Source organism: Malaclemys terrapin, chromosome 4 (genome assembly GCF_027887155.1).
Source record: "Malaclemys terrapin pileata isolate rMalTer1 chromosome 4, rMalTer1.hap1, whole genome shotgun sequence".
Taxonomy (NCBI): domain Eukaryota; kingdom Metazoa; phylum Chordata; order Testudines; family Emydidae; genus Malaclemys; species Malaclemys terrapin.
In genome coordinates, this window is record NC_071508.1 from 60,926,197 (window position 1) to 60,948,463 (window position 22,267).

Sequence of the window (22,267 nt, forward strand, 5' to 3'; positions counted from 1 at the left end):
TTTTACTTACCATCCAGGCAAGCTTGCTGTCAGTGATTACACATGAAATCAAGGAGAGAATCACACAAGTTATGAGTATCAGGAGAGCTTTAAAACCCATGGTATGCCATAGTGAATTATATTTGACAGCCTTTCAATGTGACAGCTGTCCTGTGCTCAGGGTCCCTCTTCTGCCCTGTATCTGATCCCTAATTCTTTTTATAGGCTTCAAAACTAAAGACATGTTATCAGCATATTGACTGTCACATGGAAATTAAGCACCCTTTAATACAATGCCAGAAAAAAAAAAAACACTAGATGGCACTAAAGACAGCAAAATCCATGTTACTAGCACTAGTAGCATATACTCCCCATTTATTTTGTCACGAAGATAAAAAGTACTTTCAGTATTGTTTTTAAGGTCCTGGTTTCAGCACCCAGCATATAGAATCTTGTACCACAAGAATTTTCTTAAGTATGTAGAACCCATTTATTTTGGGAAAATGCAATTAATCACTTTTATATTGCCTATCTTTGTAGTATCTAATCATGGGAAAAGGAGTCTAGCAAAGGAAAAAACTGTGCTATAATTACCTGCACTATGTTCTCTTCTCTCAAACTTCCTTCTTCAATGGTTCCTCATACCTTCCTCCTACTCTTGCCTTCACATCTTCTTCCATGTTGCCCCTTACAGTTGAAATTCCCTCATGTTACAAGAATTCTCCTCTTCCCTTTTCTCTCTCCTAGGAGCACAGGATTTGCAACACTGCATCAGTGCCAATGTCCATCTCATCCAGGGTCCTGCCCTCTGACAGTGGCCAGTACCAGATGCTTTAGGGAAAGGTGTAAGAACCACACAGTATGCAGCTGTGAGATATCTGCCCCCACATTATTTCTCACCCTGATCCCTAATACTTGGAGACTGGCTTAAGCCCTGAAGCACAAGATTAATATCCCTTCCAAAAAAATTAACAGTAATTATCATAGCTCTGGATGTTCTTAATACCCATATAAATATCCTTAAATTATATTAAAACATATTTCTTCCATGAGGGCTTTTGATAATACTACTTCAGAGACAGAGGGATTTTTAAAAAAATCTCTATCATATGTACATGTATCCTCTGTGTCAGATTTACAGTAAATTCCTTAGAATATTTTTATGATGTACAGTGCCAAACACATGAATAGTGATCAAATAAAAGGGACCTTTTTTTATTTAATTTCATCATCATCATGAAACCCGGTAAGTGTATTGAGGACCACTGCACCAGCCACAGTGACCGCAGTTGATGGCTTCACCCCAGGCATTGTGAAGTTCCCAAATCTGATGCAATCCTGCAAATCTACATATCTCAGGGGCTGCCTCATGGATGGCATCAGGTAGGCTCAATGTACACCCTTCCATGCACTGTCAGAGAGATTGAGAGCATGGTGTACTGGGGTGTTTTTGTCCAACCTAGCAAGGTGGATGAAATGCACATAATGCCGCTTTTGAATATAATGAGTGAATGAAGGAAGGCCAGATGTCTGATGGATTGACATTTTGTTTAAAATCAAACCATTTTATGCTCAGGATTTGTCGCTGTGTATATGAAATGCCTCTAGCCACTCCAAGTCTGCCTGTAAGAGATTTCATGTTTCTGACCCATTTAGCAAAAGAGGTCGTATACAGATTTGATAGGTCCTCAACTTTGTCTCCAATGTTCCTCCAATCTAACTGGGAATGACCCTCCCTAGAGAAAAGGGCAGTTTTCACTCTATGTCCATTCAATGCTTAGCATCTCTACTGAGACAACTCGATAACAACTGATGTGGTGGTTCCCGAGATGCTGATACCTGCGCCCAGTAGGAAATGGCCTAAAACTGATGACTCATTTCACATAAGCCACTCAAGAACCAACGTACAGAAATGATTTTTGGTCACTACTAACATGAACTGCACTGAAATCTGTAAAGACTATCTCATTACTGAAACTTCTGAACTATCCAGTACCCTTCTAAAAATCGAGTTGTGAACATGTGTTCAGTTCCTCAAGAACACGAGTGGTGTTTATTCTTCCCCAAGTGTGACTATAAAATATTAAGAGTTTTACTAGCTGAAGCATCTTTCACTTATCACCATAATAAATCTGTTCTGATTATCCATTTAAATTAAATATATTCCATAAATAATGCATAGGGAAATAAGTATTGGATGAACCCAGCCTTTTATCTTTCAGCTTCTATCATATTCAAAAGGCACTGTCAGTTGCTTTTATATTTACTGTCTGTATCTGCAAAATTTCAAAAGCAGCACCCACTCATATATTAGCCAGCAGCACAGAACATTACAACTAGAATAAGAAAGCTGCCTGTTTCTAGCAACAGATAATACCAAAATATTTATTTTTAGTGCCCTGCAAATCTGTGGATATCGACTTCATATGTGCGGATAGCCGCGTGGATGCGGATACAAATTTTGTATCCGCGCAGGGCTCTGATGGTAAGAGCCCGGCAGGCAGCTATGAGGAACCATGGTACGGATCCTCCACCTGCCCTGGGAGGGAGGTCTAGGGGGGCAGAGACACTGGGCGGAGGGCGGCTAGGGCCCCACGCTCAGGGTAGGTAAAGAGTCCGCCACAGCTCCCCACAGCTGCCCACCTGGCTCTTACCATGGCTTGGCTGCGGCCCACACACACACACACAGCAGAGCTGCGTCAGGGAGAGCCACACTGGCAGCTGTGGGGAGCCTGGGTCCCTCTACTTACCCTGGGTGGAGGGGTTGGGGGCCAGGGACACTGAGTGGGGAGGCTAGGACACTGGGCAGGGGCTGCTCGGGCCCCCTGTCCAGGGCAGATAGAGGGTCCGAAGCAGCTCCACCCAGCTGCCCACCTGGTTCTTATCATTGCTGGGCTGTGGCTCCAAGTCACCCCCCTTCCCGGCCACAGCTGAGTCCGGGAGAGCTATTCTGGCAGCTGGGGAGAGCCTGGGTCTCTCCACCTGTCTTGGGCGGGGGCCTGGGACACTGCTCGGGCTCCCGCCCAGGACTGGTGGAGAGACTGCCCTAGCTCCCCACAGCTGCCAGCGTGGCTCTCCCTGACCCTGCTACGGCCGGGGAGGGAAGGGGGAGGGGGTTCAGAGCCACAGTCCAGCAATGATAAGAGCCAGGCGGGCAACTGTGGGGAGCCACATTGGACCCTCCACCTGCCCTGGGCAGGTAGCCCGAGCAACCCCCCGGGGCAGCCACCCAGGTCTCCCCTCTCCCACCAGCCAGGCCAGCATGGAGCCCAGCCGGGGAGCCGGGGCAGACCCTCCACCTGCCAGCCATGCGTGGTGAGAGGAGGGGCTGAGAGCAGCCCCCGGCCGTGTTCCCGACCCCCAGGATTCCTAGCCAGCTGAGGGCAGGAAGAGGGTCCGCGACTCTGCGTGGGCTCCCCACGGCTGCCTCCGACTCTCCCTGACCGGGCTCCAGTGGGGGAGATGCCTTGGCGCCTCAGCCCGGCCCCCAGTGTAGAGCCCTGCAAATCTGTGGCTATCTGCAGATATCCGCATCCACAGATAATTTTTGCAGATAGCGGATCGGATGTGGATACACATTCATTTTATTCAAGAGAAGACTTTAAAAATATGATGGGTTGAATTCACCTCAATGCATGGGGTCCATGCAACACTTAAGCCTACATCAGCAGTTCAATGGGGCTTGTGCAAGCTCAATGCACTGTGGTTAACTTCACCCTATGTGAATTTACTAATTGTGAGATATGGCCACAAGTCCTAAAGACCTTTCACCCAAAGAACAGATTGTATTAAATTGCAATCATCCCTAAAAGGCCCTGTCAATGTGCTTCAAACCTGCCCTGAAGAAACTAAAGTACCAGTAAGACTGAGAATTTTCAAGCTCTCTATCCCATGGAAAAGGTTGGCCTCTCAGTCTAGATTATCACCAAGACTGCCAATTAGTGCCACACAAGATGGGGAGTTTTGTTATGGGAACACCTGTTCACGGAGTTCAGGACTGAGATCACCAGACTGATTTCACACACACCACCAACTAGCCATCTAATGTTAATGACATAGGGTCAGATCTTGGAGTCCCCGAACTCCCAAAATTCCCATTGAAATCAATGGGAAATTTATGTGCAGAAGAAATGCAATCTTAGGCCCACAGACACTTTCAACCTGGGCTCAATTTGAGCAAGCAAAAGTGAAAGCCACTATACGTCATTACTAACTCCCTCCTGCTCCTCCCCCACCCCCAAAAATCCACTTTCCCCTATTCATAGGTGGGCCTAGGGATAGACAGCTAAAAGACTCTTCTTTTAAGGTACTAAACTGTTTAATCAGTACTTGCAAAAAATGCTGCTTTCAGAGTCTAATCATGCATCCTTGACAGGCAACATCACATTTTCAATAAAGGAAGTTGTGTAGAAGATCCCTTGTCTCACTACATGCACAGTTCTCAGGAGGCATGGAAGTTGGAGCAGGATTTGTTCCATAGGCATTTGAGCGATTTTTAGTAAATTTAGGCGCTACTGGCAATGATAAAGGATACAAAATGTTTTGACAGAAAGGTAATTTTCAAGTTAACAGCGTCCCTTTAAAGTGTACTTTGACTAGGCATCCAGATTTTCTTGGAGCCTTTGGTTGGCTGCTTAAAGACAAAAATAGGTCTCTTCTACTGACTAATTTCTTTAACTTATTTCTGACACAAAGTGGTCTGTAACAGTACTGACTATCTATGGCCATTCCCTTCCAAAATTTATTTAATCAATAGATACCAGAACTGTTTCTGTGAGCATTATCCTTTCCAAGTTACTCTCCTCAGCATCAGGCTGTGGCCTTGGAGAGACACATACGTCTCTGTGAGGAAGTGATATTGGATGAAACACAGAATCTCATACCATTAAATCTCTGTCAATATTGTTTATACTCATTTGTTGCAGAAGGACATTTATCGCTATCTGTAACTAAGTGCCATAGGTATGGGGCATCAGAAGGTAGGGCTGCCAACTTTCTAACAGCAGAAAACTGAACACCCTTGCCCCGCCCCTTCTCCGAGGCCCCGCCCTCGCTCACTCTGTCCCCCCCAGTTACTCGCTCTCCCCCACCCTTGCTCACTCACTCATTTTCACCAGGCTGGGACGGGGGGGTTGGGGTGCGGGAGGGGTGAGGGCACTGGCTGGTGGTGAGGGCTCTGGGGGTGGAGCCAGGGATGAGGGGTTTGGGGTGCAGGAGAGGGCTCCAGGCTGGGGCAGAGAGTTGGGGTGCAAGAGGGGGTGAGGGTTCTGGGCAGGGAGTGCAGGCACCAGGGTGGGCCCAAAATGAGGGGTTCAGGGTGCGGGAGAGAGCTCCGGACTGGGGCAGGTGTTGGGGCACAGGCTCCTGGTGGCGCTTACCTCAGGGGGCTCCTGGAAGCGGCCGGCATGTCCTTCCAGCTTCTAGGCAAAGGGGCGGCTACAGGGCCCAACATGCTGCCCCCACCCTGAGCACCGGCTCCGCAGCTGTGATTGGCTGTGGTTCCTAGCCCATGGGAGTTGTGGACCCAGCGTTTGGGGCGGAGGTAGCACACAGTGCCCCCATGGCTGCTCCCGAGCTGGAGGGACATGCCAGCCACTCCCAGGAGCTGCATGGAGCAGGGAGCCTTCCAGCCCCACTATGCCACCAACCGGACTTTGAATGGTCTGGCCAGCGAGCCGCCAGGGTCCTTTTCAACCGAGCGTTCTGGTCATAAACGGACACCTGGCAACCCTAGCAGCAGGTCACTAAAAAAGCGGCGCTCTTGGCACCTGCTCCTTGACACAGAGTTAGACTTGGGTCAACAAAAAAGGCCTGTGCCAGGCTGAGCTTTGGGGTTTTGCCCAGGAACAGTGTCAATGTCCCACGTGGAATGAACCCCCCTCCCCTGCACAGTCACAAAGGGGCTCCACTCCGTCCCACGCAGGTGCCTCTGGCACCTCTGTGTCCAGTGCCTTTCTCCCAGGACTTGCCTCCATCACCTGGTGCCCCTTCCCCTCCCTCCCACCAAGGGTTACCAATTTTGGTTGGACGTATGTTCCTGGAGATTTCATCACATGAATTCCTGGAGACTCCAGGCCAATCCTGGAGGGTTGGGAACCCTACTCCCACCCGACCCCCCCCGCAGTTCCGCCATCTCCAGGGCAACGGCGGTTGTCCAGGGCCGGGGCCGGCAGCGACATGAGCCAGCAGCAGCAGCGGGCGCCGCGGCCCCTGTACTTCCCGTCCCTCTACGACCGCGCCGCGCCCAGCGCCGCACCGCTGGCGGACTGCGGCCTCTGGCGGAAGCCCCTGCGGGGGGGCACGGCTGGGCCCCAGCGGCCCCCTCCTGGCCTGGGCCCTTCTCCTGCCGCCGCTGCCCGCAGCTGCCCGCGCCCCTGGCCGGCCGGGCTGGCCCCCATCCCCTATGAGCCACTGCGCTTCTTCTGCCCCGTGGCCGACAGCGGTACCGCCCCGCGGGGCCCCGGGCAGCAGCAGCCAGATGGGGAGATCTGCGAGCTGGGCATCCGCCTCAAGGAGCTGGAGCTGCTCGAGTTGACCGGGGACGGCTCCGACCCACAGCAGTGTGCGTGTGCGGGCATGGCCGGCCCAGAGCGGGGCTGCTACCCCGGCCCAACCCGGCCCCGCTAACCCCCTCACCCGCCCACAAGCTTCCCACGTCTCCTGCCAGCCATGGGGGCCACTCCAGCCCGGAGCCCTGGCACACGCCAACCCTCTGCAGGCCAGGGCCCCTCGCCCACAGTGCCCTGAACAAATCCTCTGGATCAGCTTTCCTGGGCTGTAGCTCTCCCTGTCCACTAATTGAGGCATGGGCACTGCCCCCCGGCAGTCATGGCTCTGCAGGCCTGTCCCCAGCTGTAAGCACCCCTCACTCTCTTAGTCCCCACATGAGGGCCCCCAGTACAGGGGCACAGACCTTCCTTTCCACTCATCCCCCATCCTCTGGGCAGGAGCATTCGTACCCCACTCCCTGGCCATGCACTTCGCTGCATCCAGAGCAGTCTCCCTGGGGGCTACCACTATGCCCTTAACAGGACAGCATCTATTGAATAGACTGCATGCAACTTCCCATCCTCACAGCATTAGATGTTTTGAGAGGTGCTCAGGACTGCTCCCACCTCTGAAAATGCTCACCACTTGCCAGAAAAAAAACTGTGGTTTTTTTCCCCTCCTGTGAAAATGGCATTTCCCTTTATTGAATGTAGAGGTACAGATGGAAGGAAACTTACCTTGCTCTTACAGGTTTCAGCTCTGGCCTGGTCTACACTGGGGGTGGAAAATCAATCTAAGTTACGCAACTTCAGCTCCATGAACAACATAGCTGAAGTCGACATACTTATATCTACTTACTGCAGTAAGTCGATGGCTGACACTTCCCCATCGACTCCGCCTGTGCCTCTCGCTCCAGTGGAGTACCAGAGTCAAGGGGAGAGCGCTCAGTGGTCGATTTATCATGTCTAGACTCAATGTGATAAATCAACCCCCACTGGATTGATTGCTGCCCCCGGATCCAGCGGGTAATGTAGACAAGCCCAGAGTGGTAGCCGTGTAAGTCTGTATCAGGAGTCCTTGGGGCACCTTAGAGACTAACAAATTTGTTTGGGCATGAAGAACTGACCAGGCCCTAGCATTAGTATTGGGATATAGGAGCACTCAGGAGCAGATCACTACTGAAACCAGCATAGGTCAGTAGTGACCTGATGTTCAAAGCTAGTGGTGAAATGCTTCTGGTGTTTTCATTTCAGTTCCAAGGGAGCAAAATGTCCACAGGAAAGGAATAAAAAAAAAGCATGGCTGATAACCATTTTTGGCAGTCTCAGCAGAGAAGCCAATCATTGACTGGACATGAAGATTCTCATCTCTTCCCCCAAGCAGAATCACATTGGCAGGAAAATCTGAAATCTTTCAGGAGAGCTAAAGTCACACAAAAATTAAAAAGAAAATTTAAATCCATAACGTACAAAACCTCTAAAATATCTAGAAGAAATTGTAATATGTAGCTTTAATTCAATTACTTTACCTAAGAATAAATTAATGGATATTCTATGTGTCAAAATAGTGGATAGCTTTTTCCACTTTAATATCTGATTATCTTCAGTGAGTTGTAGCGGTTTACTGAGTTTCACATGAAAGTGTGAGGTTTTTTATGCAAAGTATTTTATATTTACATTTTTAAGTACTAGAAACAAATTAATGTTATGTTCCATTCCTTTCTAGATAAGCTTTTGAAGGCACTAAAAGATGAAAAAGTTCAAGGCATAAAGACAAGACAGAATCTGAAAAAACAGACACCTACATCATCATAAGGATTATTTCAGTTAGCTGTTCTATCATTATGTTACCTTACAGCATTGTAATGGACCCTTCTGTGTGATATTTTATTGGTTATATGCTATTCAGTTATACTGCCAAGTTAGAAATGTACAGTATATATTCTTTACTTGTTTTTTTGTACTTTATTTATCCAATACTGAATATTTCAAATACAAAAAATAATCATTTGGGGGTATTAATCTTTATACGATAACTTGAATATTAATAGGTGTTTGGTTTACCGTAATAGCAGTGAGAAAAAGAGAAAGTGACATCTTATCTTGCTTATGTTTCAGGATGAGTGTTGATGTTGATCACCTGGTTACAGCTTTACAAAATTGACGAGGTATATTACTGAAGACAAAGGGCATGGATATTGCCTTCCTCAGAAATATCAGGAATTTAACACTGCTGGAGGCAGGATACTAGTCCAGTGACCCAGGATGGTAAAATCCTGTTTTTATGACAGAAAGCACAATAATTCTAAGATACCATACAGGTCGCCAAAATACACTAAAATACATACTAAGAACAAGAACACTTTTCCCCAGTCTCTCTCTGATGTAAAATATTATGCAATACCTGAGCTTATCACCTCCTGCCATCCTAGCCTGTCTTGCTCCCCAGCATGAGCAATTTCCCACTAACTGGTTCATGGGCCTAGGAACAACAGACAGCAATGTAAGGATTTCAGGGTGCAGGTAGATGGGGGTTCCCATTAGAAGGAAGACAGCACCCATTTTCCACACAGTGATCACCCTAAAGCCTAGGAATGTGGGTAATTCCTAGATAGCTTACAATAGCAGGTTTTTCTTGTCCTGAAAAGCCAGTCCTCTTGGATCTAATATCTGACAGGGTTTTTATATTGATTTCAGTCTTGCATTCCATCTGCATTCAAAATATATCTTTCATATTATGCTCCACTCTATGTTATCCATAAGCGGAGGAAGAAGAAAATAAATCTATGACTTCTTTGTTCTAGCTCAGGGGTTCTCAAACTGGGGGTCGGGACCCCTCAGGGTCACGAGGTTATTACTTGAGGAGTTGCAAGCTGTCAACCTCCACCCCAAACCTCGCTTTGCCTCCAGCATTTATAATGGTGTTAAATATATAAAAAAGTGTTTTTAATTTATAAGGGGGGTGTCACACTCAGAGACTTGCTATGTGAAAGGGGACACCAGTAAAAAAGTTTGAGAGCCACTGTTCTAGCTGCTTTGAATCATTAGATTTGGAGTGGTAGAGCACAGAACAGATGTAATCTATAAACAATAGATCATGTGTCCAAAAATCATTTTAAAATAACATGATGTAGTGAATGGGACAATGGAAAAGAGGATATTGGGGAACTAAGAATATTACCCTGACTGCAGTTTAGATGACAATGATTCATGGGTGCCTGGCTACTCAAGCTGCTATTGCCTCAGAAAAATATAAATGAGTTTTATCAAAAAGAAGAACGGGATTTACTATAGGCATTGTTGACCATGCAGCTGTACCACAGACCGCAGGCGTTATGACTTGAGATTTTGTTTTGGTAAAAACAAAAATATACTTCGGAAGCTGCACTTAAACAAAGGACTTGTACTGCTTGGATAAAGAATGCACTTCTCTCTGACCCTTTCATCATGCCACATACATGACTGACTACAATGGTGGGAGACTTAAGAAAAAGCTCATTATATATAAGGCCAGTTTGATAATTACATTGCAGCAGAGGAAGGATGGTCTTGTAATTAAAGCATAGGACCGAGTCAGGAGACCTGAATGTTATTCCTAACTCTGCCACAGACTTCCTGTTTGATCTTGGTCAAGTCACATTTTCAAAAGTGGATTTCTACTGTTGAGTGCCTGCCTTTTTGGGTGCCAACTTCAGTCTCCTAATATCTGCCCACCTGCAGTTGCATTAGAAGTCAATGGGAGTTGTGGCTGCTCAGCATCTGAAAGTCAGGCCATAGTTGTCTAAAGCCGGGCACCCAAAATTGGAGGCCATTAACTGAAGATTTTGGCGATGATCTCTGCTTGTGTCCTCATCTGTAAAATGGGGACAATATCTACCTCAGGTAACTGCAAGGCTCAGTTAATGGAGAACATAGAGCTTCTCACATAAAAGAGTCTATATAACTACAAAGTATTATAGGGATTTTTTTCTTAATAAATTATTTGATGAAGTTCATGTTTTATGACTTTTTGTGTTTGATTGGGTTTTTTATATTGCCAGGGCCATAATAGATTTTATTGTCCTTTAGAAGCATGTAGCATTTTTGGAGGGATAATGTCCTGGTGCACCTGAGAGGATAAACTGTCAATTGAAAACAGTGTTCAAAAGGAATGTCATTTCACGAGCAAAAACAGAGGCAAGAATAGTAGGGAGATTGAAAGCCAATAGATTGTAGAATAGCTACAATAAGTGCATAGAACTGCTGACTATGAATCCAAGAAGAGCATAAGGAAGGAAGCAAGCAAGAAGGAAACATAATTATCTGGAATTGTATGACTTCTTGTAGGAAATAACTGATTTTTTTTTTTTAACCCTGGTGCATGTCCACTTGATGGCAGTATGAACCAATATTTACAGCAGCTCATGGAGGGACTTTAAGGCAATTAATACATCAAAACCAATCCCATCATCATTCCACCCTGGGACTAACAAAGTGAACAAACTGTTCAACCTAGTTTTGGGATAGGAGACTATCTGAACTCTGGGATAGACGCAAACAGCATATTAACACCACCTCGTTTCCTGTCATCCCTTAGATTTAAGCTGCACCATCTGTCTGGTCAGCACCAACTGTGCCAAAACAAATTCTGCAGTATTGTCTAGTCAGGTTTCAGTGATCCATGCAATGGCAAGAGTTTCATCCTTCATAAAATACAAAGTTGAACTTTAGTAACCAGGAGCTTGTATCAATCAGTATGAACCGAAGGTTTGGATTTTTATCCCCCAAGAAATGATTACAGGTGAATCCAATGGAATCAAGATTAAGCATAATTCAGGTTTATGCTTTACACAGTCCTTCCTGTCACAACCATTACCACAAAATTCAAGGGACCTAGGTCCTAACAACCAAATCCTCCAGGTTTCCATATGCCTGGACATATGGTCCAGTAGTTGGGACACTAGCCTGCAACTTGGAAGAAAACTCCTTGCTTCACCAGTCTTCCTATGTGACCTTGGACAATACAGTTAGGCCCACATTGTTAACGATATTTAGGCATTGTTCTGCTCAGTGTTGCAAAGCCAAAGTGATTTGGAAGGCTAACTACCATTTTCAAAAGTGCCTTAAGCCCTCAGGAGTCCCACTGACTCAGTGAGGATTAGGCAACTTCTCCTTAGTGTATGTTCAACAGGCCTCAAGTGGCATGTGACCAGGATTCATCACCGAATTGGGTTCACCTGTGGGATCATTAACTTCCCTGGTTTGGGCCGAATACTGATAGGGAATGCAATGTAAATGATGATCCATGCCCCCCATTAAGTTACTAAGTGCCTTGCAATGATGAGCAGAGCAATACCTAAACACTTTTACAAATCTGGACCTTAGTTTCTCTGGGCCTTAGTTCCCCATTTCAAGATTAGATATGAGTACTTTTCAGAAGAGTGCTAAAGATAAAGACAAATTTAAAGAAGCATTATGGGCACAGGTGCCAACTTTTCAAAGGATTAGGTTACTCTGTCAACCTTCCTTCCCTCAAAGGCCTGAGCCCTCCTATGAGACTATGAAAGTTGCAACTTTATTAAACATAGCAGGACACATTGCTGTAGTGCAATGACTTCTATGGAGTCTATGTTGTTCTCTAAAAGGCAAACTTGGCCCAGTATATATAAATTATCAATTACAAATATCAAGCAACTACATAAGGGAAATGGGGAATATTTAATAAAATATCTGTCACTGGGTTCAGGATACAATCCAGCCCAGAGAGGGGTTGTGTCACCACTTGTCCTGCAACCCTGGGTACCTTACAATGCTTTGCTACTGTAGCTCCCAGCCTGGGATGCTCACAACCAGCCTGCAAGTCACATGCTGAAATGTCTGTGTGCTAGATACAGCCCCTCTGGTTCAGCCACTCTGACCCCACCAGCCTCACTACAGTGTCACAGCCTCACTCTGGCTTCTAACCAGCAAGGTGACCCCAACATATGTCCCATTCCAAGTTTCCCCAAAATGGTGTGCTCCACAGTGTCCAACCCTCTCCAGGACAGCTCAGAGAAATAATAAGGTTCATTTGTTCCTCTGAAGACACAAAAACATATCACAGCTTATTAACTCAGCTGGGGTGAATACACCCTTCCATTTAAACTCCGGCATTAAGAGGTGGTTTATAGTCCAAATAAAACAAGTTTATTAAGAGAACATAATGATAGGTAAATGATACTAAGTAAAAGGAATAAAGTTAGAAAGGGTTACATGCAAATAAAAGTGAAAACATATCTGAAAGACTAAAACTTGATCTAGCAAAATACAAACTTCGTTCAAGATGGTTTCTTACCTATATTCAGTTTTCAGGAACTTCAAACACCCCCACCTTGGTTGAAGGACCAATCTTTCTCAGCTAACAAGAGCTCTGTTCCCTTGTGTATGTGTAGTGAGGGCTTGTATATTCCAAAGATCAATGACTTTGTTTAAAGAGCCAGGGTGTCCTATCACCCTGTATGTAAATGAGGCTTCCATTGTTCTATTTCCACCATTGTTAATTTACATAGAAGACAGGTAAAGAGCTGCCTTCTCTCCTATCTGGGAGAGTGAAGGGGTGAGCTCCCCACACTAGCCCAGCAAGACCTGGATTAGGCCAGGTGGGCCCAATCTACTAATTAGGCTGCAAGCAGGGAGCTTTAGGCTGGAGGCAACTAATTAGAAACAGGATCACCTGTGCAAAGCCAAGTAGCTGGCTGTAGTAGGGGCACTGGGGAAGGCTTCAGGAAAACAGGCAGCAGTCACTCCCTGGGAAAAGGGAGGTGGGTTGTGGTGAGAGAAAGAAAGAAAAAAAAGACCCCAAGCATGTTAGGAAGCAGGCCAGGGAAGAAGCAGTGAGCGGAGAGGAAAGCCCACAACCTCTGAATTGAGGGTCCCTGGACTGGAACCCAGAGTAGAGGGTGGGCTTGGGCTCCCCTACCAGCCACTGGGGAGTGTCAAGGGTGTTGTAAGTGCCAGCCAGCAGGTCTGGAAAGACTGAATTTCCCTGGAAGGGGAGGACTTTAGTGACCTGGCCCGAGGGCCATGCCACAGAGAGGAAGCTGCAGACCCAGGAATGAGCAGCGGAAGACAAAATGGGCGAGATCTTCCTGGAGAGAATGCAAGCTGGCAAAGCTAATCCCCAGAACAGTCAGCAGGAGGTGCTGCTCATGGTGAGTGGACCCTGTGACAGGGAGGGAATGTGTTTCTCCCTGTTTGGCCACAGACCTTAAAGCATACCTGCACTGTGTCCATGTTTCCTTATGGTGTTAATCACCAGTGTGTCATTGGCTTTCAAAAAAAGAGACCTCATTATACACACTTCTATAATGCAGTAATATTGCATACAATCAGTTGCTTCAACTGCTTATCACTTGAAGTTCAGGTCCTTCAGCTGCCCCCCCATCTTTATAGATCAGTAAACCTTTACAATGTATTCTTTGAAAAGTAAGTCAGACCAAGTTTCTCTCTCATGCTTTTGTCTCCTCCCCCACTTGTTGGGTTGAATTGTTTATCTAATATGTAAAAATGGACTTTCATTGTTGTTGCCTGAAGACTGGGTGGTCAGAGACTCAAATACACATCATCTTGTCTAAGACAGAGTGTGCTTATGCCTTGCTTACCAAATACATTTTAAAAATATAATTCTAGCACATTCGTAAGTTGTTTGTTTTTTGTACACCCTCTGTGCATACATCATGCAAGAATATTAATGGTTAGCAAGTTATTGATACAGATGCATATTACAATGATACAGATTATAACCATAGTAAATTGAGTTACACTGAACCTCTCAGACCAGCTGAAACTCATTACCTGATAACAGTGAGCCTCTGGCATTTGGATGCTCTTAGGGTCACACCTCTGTCCCTTGCAGGAAGGTTAGCCACTGGCTGACGTGAAGGCAGCGGATCTGAGCCCTCTTTCCTGCAGGGGCAGCTGCCACCATATTTTCTTTCCCCTTCATGTGGAAGAAGCCTGGTTTGTCACCTTTGTCTGTTTACAATCTTCAGGACATAATGTCAAAGTATCCATAATTTCACCTACCAAGCTGTTACAAACATTTCTTAGTGACATTAATGACCAGTGTGGTGGTAGATTTTTAAATAATATATTACATGTCACCCTTTAAATAAATATCATGACACCAATGTGTGAGGTGTAAAGAGCATGCCAGGCCTGACAAGAGTTGCTGGATATGGAGCAGTGAATCACAAATGGGCCTCTGCCACAATCTCCCACAGAAATGAAGCATGGTTAATAATCTCACTTGGAAATATATGCACCTTTGCAGAACTGTGGGCATGCGCTTGCCTGCAGTGCATGTGCGCATAAACTGCACTTGCTATTCCTATAGTTTGAATACAATTGCATTAATGACCCATGGAAACGAAACAACCAACATTAATGACATCAAAATGTTTATTTATACATGCAAAATTTGTTACTATTTTTGTTTCCTGTTTTCCTTGGATTTTGTTACAAATAATTTGTTCTCAACTACCGGTATGGTGGCATATAGTGCATTTTTTTATACTAGTTAGTGCATCTGCAAACCTTATGTTTATTGATTTCCTTTATAGATATTAAAATATTCAAACTAGAAAGAGAATATCAACATACTATTCACATTGTTTGCATGAGACAAAAACAATGTAGATGCTAGTTAGGAAAAGGTAACTAAACAGTTCAAGGTTTGTGCCTCTCAGACCAATTTTGTAAAGCACTCTGGTGAATCAACCAATCCATCTGCACTGCACTCAGGAAAGTAACAATTTGGACCAGGATTTTGATTCACAGGCAAAGTTTTCAAAATGTCAGCAAGGAGTCCCCTTTCATTTCCAGCTTTTTAACAAGGAAAGCTTCTCAAAGAGCAGCTTGTGACATCTCCACAGCCAACATCAGGGGTTGAGCAATGATACCCATCGCTCTGAAAGCAGTGAGTGTCCATAGTGATACCCATTGTTTCCTCCATGGAATGCAGTTAATTATTTCACTTCAGAAATCTGAAGCGGCTTTGGCTGCTTTGTGGTGGGAACAGTTAGATACTAAGACTTCATAGACAAGAAAACATTTGAGCTGTATTTTAAAGTACTTTGCAACAAGCAACCAGGTCCACCAGCTTTCAAATCTCTTCCTCTTCTGAGCTCACTATGACAAAATGTTCCAAACATAGGCCTGACCTCACCATAAGGGATCATTAGAGAGTAACATAGTCTTAAACTAGAACTATTTTAACTGACCCTGGTACAGCTGATATGAAATCCAAAAACAATGTTACAATACCAGTACCTCTTCTATTTTCAAAGAGGTGTGCAGAATTTTAGTCACCTGACTTTTGAAAATGTAGGACTAAGGGCCTAGCATCCATACTTAAAAGCAAGGAAATAAGAGCTATCCCTTAACTCTAGGAAAACTGGCCATTTTGTAGGTGGTTGATAACTGGAGACTGGACTTGATAGCAAATAGGAGTAGATCCATAGATCAAGCAGGATTTCTAGGAGATGATACATAGGACAGGTTGAGATCTTGAAGCAAGTAATTAACAAGACTAGTCAGTTGTTTAGTACCACAGATTTACATAAGGAGATATATGCTACACCACTACGTGGGCTGAAAAAAAACCCAGCATAAAAATAGAGCAACCCCAGGGGTCATTTAATTTTTTACAGCAGCCTCCCAAAGTCTGACCTACAGTCCAGAACCACTGTAGTGGTGCCCACTACCAGGACTCCCTTAATGGCCCTATTCTGTGTCTGTCCTGAGGAGAAATTCTTTCCTGGCACAGTTCCAGCCTCTTTATGCTACCAAGGTGAATGGTCCCTTGAAATGTGTTAATTGCTTGTATTAAGCAGTGACACTTTGAGTTAGTTTCCCAAACCCGAAGAAGAGCTCTGTGTAAGCTCAAAAGCTTCTCTCTCTCTCTCTCTCTAATAGAAGTTGGTCCAATAAAAACAATTATCAGCCCCCTTGTCTCTCTAATATTCTGGGACAACATGGCTACAACACGTGCATAGAACAACATCAAGAGTCCCAGAAAAGGAGTGAGAAGGGAATATTATCAGGCAACAGCCCCTCTTTACTACATGCTCCCTTCAAGAAAAGAAATCCAGGCAAGACTAAATGACTTTCCTCTGCAGCTTCTGCCCCTGTCTGAAAGGCGTAATGTGCGCAGATATAAGGGAAGTAGCCAGTTGCAACAAAGATCCCAAGTTGAGAGGGAAACTCCAGATAGGAGACTTGGGATCTACAAGCCATCCTTAAATTCTGTGATGCTTGCTGGTCAGGGCCGCCCAGAAGGGGAGAGGGGGGGCAAGTGGGGCAATTTGCCCCAGGCGCTGGGACCCACGAGCCCTGGCTGAGAATCCTTTTCCTGGCTAGAAGCGCCTTTTTAATTTTTACTCACCCAACAGTGGTCTGGGACTTCGGCGGCGGGGCCTTCACCCGCTCCGGGACTTGCGCGGCACTTCGGCGGCGGGTCCTTCAGTGCTGCCAAAGTCCCGGAGCGGGTGAAGGTCCCGCTGCCGAAGTGCTGCCAAAGACTCAGAGCGCCGCCCGGTGAGTACAAGCGCCGCAGCGGGTGGTGCCTCTTTTTATGTCCGCTCCCCCAAAATTGCTTTGCCCCAGGTCCCCTGAATCCTCTGGGCGACCCTGTTGCTGGTTGTGCTCCTGCCCCACACCTCAAGGCTACACACACCTTCCCCTTGGAGGGAAGAGCAAATCTCCAACATGTGGCTCTTTTAGCCTTATTTTCTCCCTCTCTCAAGTTTTTACATGTGAGGGGAGCATCAGGCCCTCAGGAGGTCACTCCGCACCCTTGGAAGCTCTAGTGATTCCAAGAGAGCTGTATGATCACCATTAAACTGTAGGGCAGCATATTTCTAAAGATCATATCAAATGCTGCAAATAACCGTTTGTTACATGCTTTACTGTGGGGGTGAGACAGAAAGGAAAATAGTAATCAAAAGGAGAAAAGTGAGGCCTGCTCCACTATAATGATGGTAATATACAATCTCCAGCAAGCAGCCAGAGCAGCTCATCTATTGGAAAGGACACATCAGGAACAACCACCAGTTAGCAAAGCATGTTTTAAGATGTTTTATTTAATTTGCCAAAATTGCCAAGAAAGAACATATACAACTTCAACTAAGCAAAATCAACTAACATTAAAAACAAATTCTATGAAAGCATATGCTTCTATTCTGTAATCACGCTACAATTCAGAATGAAAACAAATCCATTTGTAATGACCCAAACACGTTAACTGGTTATTTGTCAATGATATGTATAATTGTAGCATTAGTACGTCATGTTTTTAATCAAAAAGGATACAATTCCTGGATATTTCATTGTAATTGCATAGTATAGTATTAATATTCATTATTCTCTTTCAATTTAGTCTCCAGACTTTGTCTTACAAATTGCTGCTGAAACTCTTAATTATGCAACTTTTCTTGATTTCAGAAATCTCTAATTTGCCCATTTTGAAAATGGGCAAATATGCTTGAGAAGTCATGAACAATTTTCATTTACACAACTTGTTACAGTGAAGAGGAATCATGCTGTGAACAAAGATAAAATGACTATTTTCATCCTATGCAGGGCTAGTCCTTTTGATAATTCAAAGATGCAAAAATACATTTTAATTGAAAAGGGAGCTGATTTGCATGGAACAGGAAGCAATGTATGTAGTTAATATTCTATTTTAGGAAAATCTTCTAAAATTTAGAAGCTAATACTGGAAAGGCTTCTTAGCAAATATGAGAACAGCCTCAGGTGGAGTTTTTCCCCTTTAAATAACTGTATTTTCCAATGTTTTTAAAACATCTGGTAATTTGGAGACTCCTGTACAATTGAAAAAACCCACAACAATAAACATTCTGTACTAGTATAACAGCTTCCACCCAGGGATCTCAAAATACCTAACCAATATTAGTGAATTACACCTCACAACACACCTGAGAGGCAAGGCAATATTATTACCCCCCATTTCACAGATAGAGAAGCTGATGCTTAGCAAGGGTAAATGATTTATTCACTGTCACACAGGAAGGCTGTAGAATAGACAGGAACAGACCTCTGGTCTCCCAACTCCCAAACCTGTGTTTTAACTACAGGACCATCCATCCTCTCTTTAAACAACAATATGATACTTGTGCAACTTAATAAGTGGATGGAAACAAGGCTCACTCCTGCTCCCTTGAAAAATCTAGGGGAATTTTGACAATGGCTTCAATGGAAGAAGGGAAATATATTTGTGTCTTTTAGTGCATTTTCTACCACGTCATCAGCAAGCTTCAGCAAACAAGACACTGATCTATGGAATATCACAGCAGTTAATTAATATATACATTACCTGATTCTCCTGTCACACCAGTTTTATACAAGTGTCCTAAATGAAGTTACTTTTGATTTACACTGGTGTGAAAGCAGAATCATAAAATATATGTATACAGCAGGTAAAGTGTTAAATCAAGCAAAACGTTGAAGAACCTTTGACGCTGTATCCATTTTGGTTTTTTAGGAGACCAATACAACCTTAGCTAAAATGTTACTTGAAGTTGGGCTAACGGTGCTGCGTTTTTGAATTCTGACCTATCATTCACATCCAAAGGCTAGCTCCATCTTGTTTTTGAGTTTTTGGACACTACTGTTATTCTCAATGATGCTACTGTATTTCTGGTACTATACTAGTTAAGGGCTGAATGCACAAGTCAGAGGAAAAAAAACTAAGTATTTGCAGTCTTTGTGGCATGCAAAGTTCTATGGAAACTAATTTTGGGTGGTTTCTTGCACTTTTCACAGTTCATAATGTAGACAAGGCCAACGACAGCGTGTACACCCAGAAATTACCTACACTCAGATTTTTCCTGTTTGTGAGGGTTTTTTTGTTTTGTTTTTGTTTTTAAAAAGAAGAAAGGAACAAATTCTCCACTAAAAAAAGTACATAAAACTGATTTTAAACAGCTCAATTCAAACCAATAGTGCTGCCACTTTTCAATGTATGGTTAACCCACATTTCCTGTGAGCCCATGCACTACAGGAATCAAGAGATCCTTGCCACTCAACAGGCTTCTTAGGTCCTGGTCAATCAGCTGGCATAAGTTGCATTATTTTGCTGGTCCATGTGATCTACACTAAAATATCCATTTTTGAAAATTTAAGTCATTTAATTGAGCCTAAGAGCATATGTCAGAAGGAGCTGTTTAAAAAAAATCATGTACACAGGCACTCTTCATGTGGTCCCATTGGAGTCTGCTAAAGCCAGTGCTCCATGCCACAGGTGTGTGACTTTAAATGATGACATTGTATGCCATGGTGTTTTGAGAATAGTTTACAGGGCATAGAAATGCATTCAGCCGAAGCAAACTAAGGCATATCCTTGAATATTTGATCTGCTTTGTAAATGTGTCACTCAGTGGAGACAATTTTCTGTACCATTTACACTCCTTTGGAGCCTTTATTGTCTACTATGTAAATGCATATTTATACAGTTATTAATTATTTACAGACTATAATAGATTGAAACTGCTCCTTGGGAACTGACAGTTGAGTGTTGAAAACTATATTCAGGCACTTTTTAAAACAAGCATTATTTTGACCCAATGTAAGGTTTCATACAATATCTCTATATTATATTTAAACCATAGTCAAACCAGATATTATTATACTTGATAAACTAGCAGCTCTGGGCCTGATTCTTTCACCAGCTTTACCCAACTGCTTGGGGCTAAAGCCTCTGCCGGGCCTGCAGAGAGCTTGATGTAGCAAAGATGGCTCTAAGGGTCAGACTTTTAAAGGTATTTAGGGGCCTAAAGCTGCAGATAAGCACCTAGTGGGATTTTAAAAATAGGTGCTTCAATGGGGATTAGGCACCTATTGACTTTTGAAAATCCCACTGGGCACCTATTTTCTTCTAAATACTAAATTTAGGTGCCTAAATACTTCTAAAAATCTGGTGCTAAACTACATTTCTGCCCCATGATTATGAGGCAGGCTGGCTGGCTCGTAGCCTAAGGGTTGCTTTAATTCACATCTGCTTGTAATGACTAATGATAAGCAGCTGTAACAGAGCACACTCCAGTCCACCTAGTCCAGGCCCCATCAGCACCTGTCCCACCACCACCACGGCATCTATGCTACACTGGCTTTATGCCGTATGAGGATTCCCTGTACAAGGGACCTCATCAGCTGCGTCTTTAGGGTAGTTGTCTAACTGCTTGGCACTGCCTCAGCAGTACAAAGCCACTATACTGGGGCAGGAGAGAAGGATCTGACCTATTAATTTCTGTGGAGTTACTCCAGATTTTCCCTGGTGCAAGTGAGAACAAAATTAAGCCCAGAATTAGTTTCATGTCATTTCCCAGCAGAGCCATTGCAGTGGTAGCTAGGGATGATTTTCAAAAACCAATTACTTGGTCATCTTTGTTAAAATTCATTTTTTTAAAATAGCAAATGAGCACCCAGTACATATGGTGAGCTAAAGATTTATAAATCTCATTTCACAAGCAAGGCTTTTGTATTTTTTGGTCAGATTAGATATGTAGTTAGATATATCACCCATTTGATAAAATCGCTCAACACGCCAATAATTTTCTTTGGAGCCATTGCAGAGGATTGGTTACAAAGGATCTGGTTCCACACATATGTTGAACAGTGTGTATTATTTACTCTAAAGGCTGTATTTTGGCACGAACATGTTAAAAAAAGAAAAGGCATGCGGGGTAGTGGGAATAGTATTTGATCCAACAGACTGGAGATGGGGTAGTATACTGTGTACAAATATATTTGAATGCTTATAATACATGGTATTTCTGTGTGAGAGATTCCCCCCCCCCTTTTGTATTTCGGACCCATTGCACTCTACTGCAACAGTTCTACAGGCCCAGAAATGCAGTCCCTATCAAGGCAAAAATCCTGGTGCAGTCAATGTGCCTGATTCCTCCTACAGTTTTATCCATGCAGCCCTAGGGATTCTTTAGGGTTCCATGGTGTACATTAAGGCTTGTTACCCTGCGAACACTTAGACGAGCCATCAACATTGAACTGTGCTTTTGCAGGCATTTAGACCAGCGCAGTGTGACTACAATGAGTGTGAAATGCCACCATCCCTATAATAAGGCTACAGTATATCAGTGCACAAGCGGGTTAAAATCCATTTGATTGCTACCGTATTATAACAAGTGCCTTGTATGACACTGCTTTTTTAATTTTACATTAGGATACATTCAAAATATATTAGAGTGACATGTAACATGCTGGTACACATTATACATGTCATGTCGAACACACTCTTGGTAACTAGAAGCCATTCTGCCAAACAGAAGCCTGGTGTAATTCCATTGCCTCACATGGAGTTGTTCCAAGTTGTTCTATGGCTTATTGTGGCCATAGAAAATAGCAGTAATTGGAGGCTTTAATTCATAGGCTATTTTGGGATAGAATGGGGTATAATGGATATCATTGCCCTCTGTTAATTGGATATTCAGTGATCCTCAGCAATGGAAAGCAGTGAAGCTGCTGTAACCCCAGAATTTTCTGACCTACAGGAATCACCATGCCCGAAGGGGCCTATAGCTCCCAGACTACATAGATACTCTTATTTTTTATATTATATTGAACACATTCTCTCCCTAACCATTTTGTGGCTATGGCTACTCTGAAGCTATTTTACATGCACAAGGACACTCCGGTTCTTTAGGATCCATTCCCCATTTTTACAGAGTAGATAGGATTGCCATGCAATGCTACAGAGACACGACAAGACACCAATACTGTTCACATTTCTACTGTGTTCAGACTTC

The 22,267-nt window shown here is 44.1% G+C and overlaps 1 protein-coding gene across 1 annotated transcript; it reads left to right on the plus strand.

The window, feature by feature from the left end:
• The first annotated feature begins 6,156 nt into the window (after positions 1-6,156).
• On the plus strand, positions 6,157-8,282 carry C4H11orf91 (chromosome 4 C11orf91 homolog). The gene is made up of 2 exons (XM_054025610.1): positions 6,157-6,541; positions 8,194-8,282. Exons 1-2 carry the CDS (start codon positions 6,157-6,159, stop codon positions 8,280-8,282), a joined length of 474 nt encoding a protein of 157 aa, XP_053881585.1.
• The last annotated feature ends 13,985 nt before the right edge of the window (positions 8,283-22,267 follow it).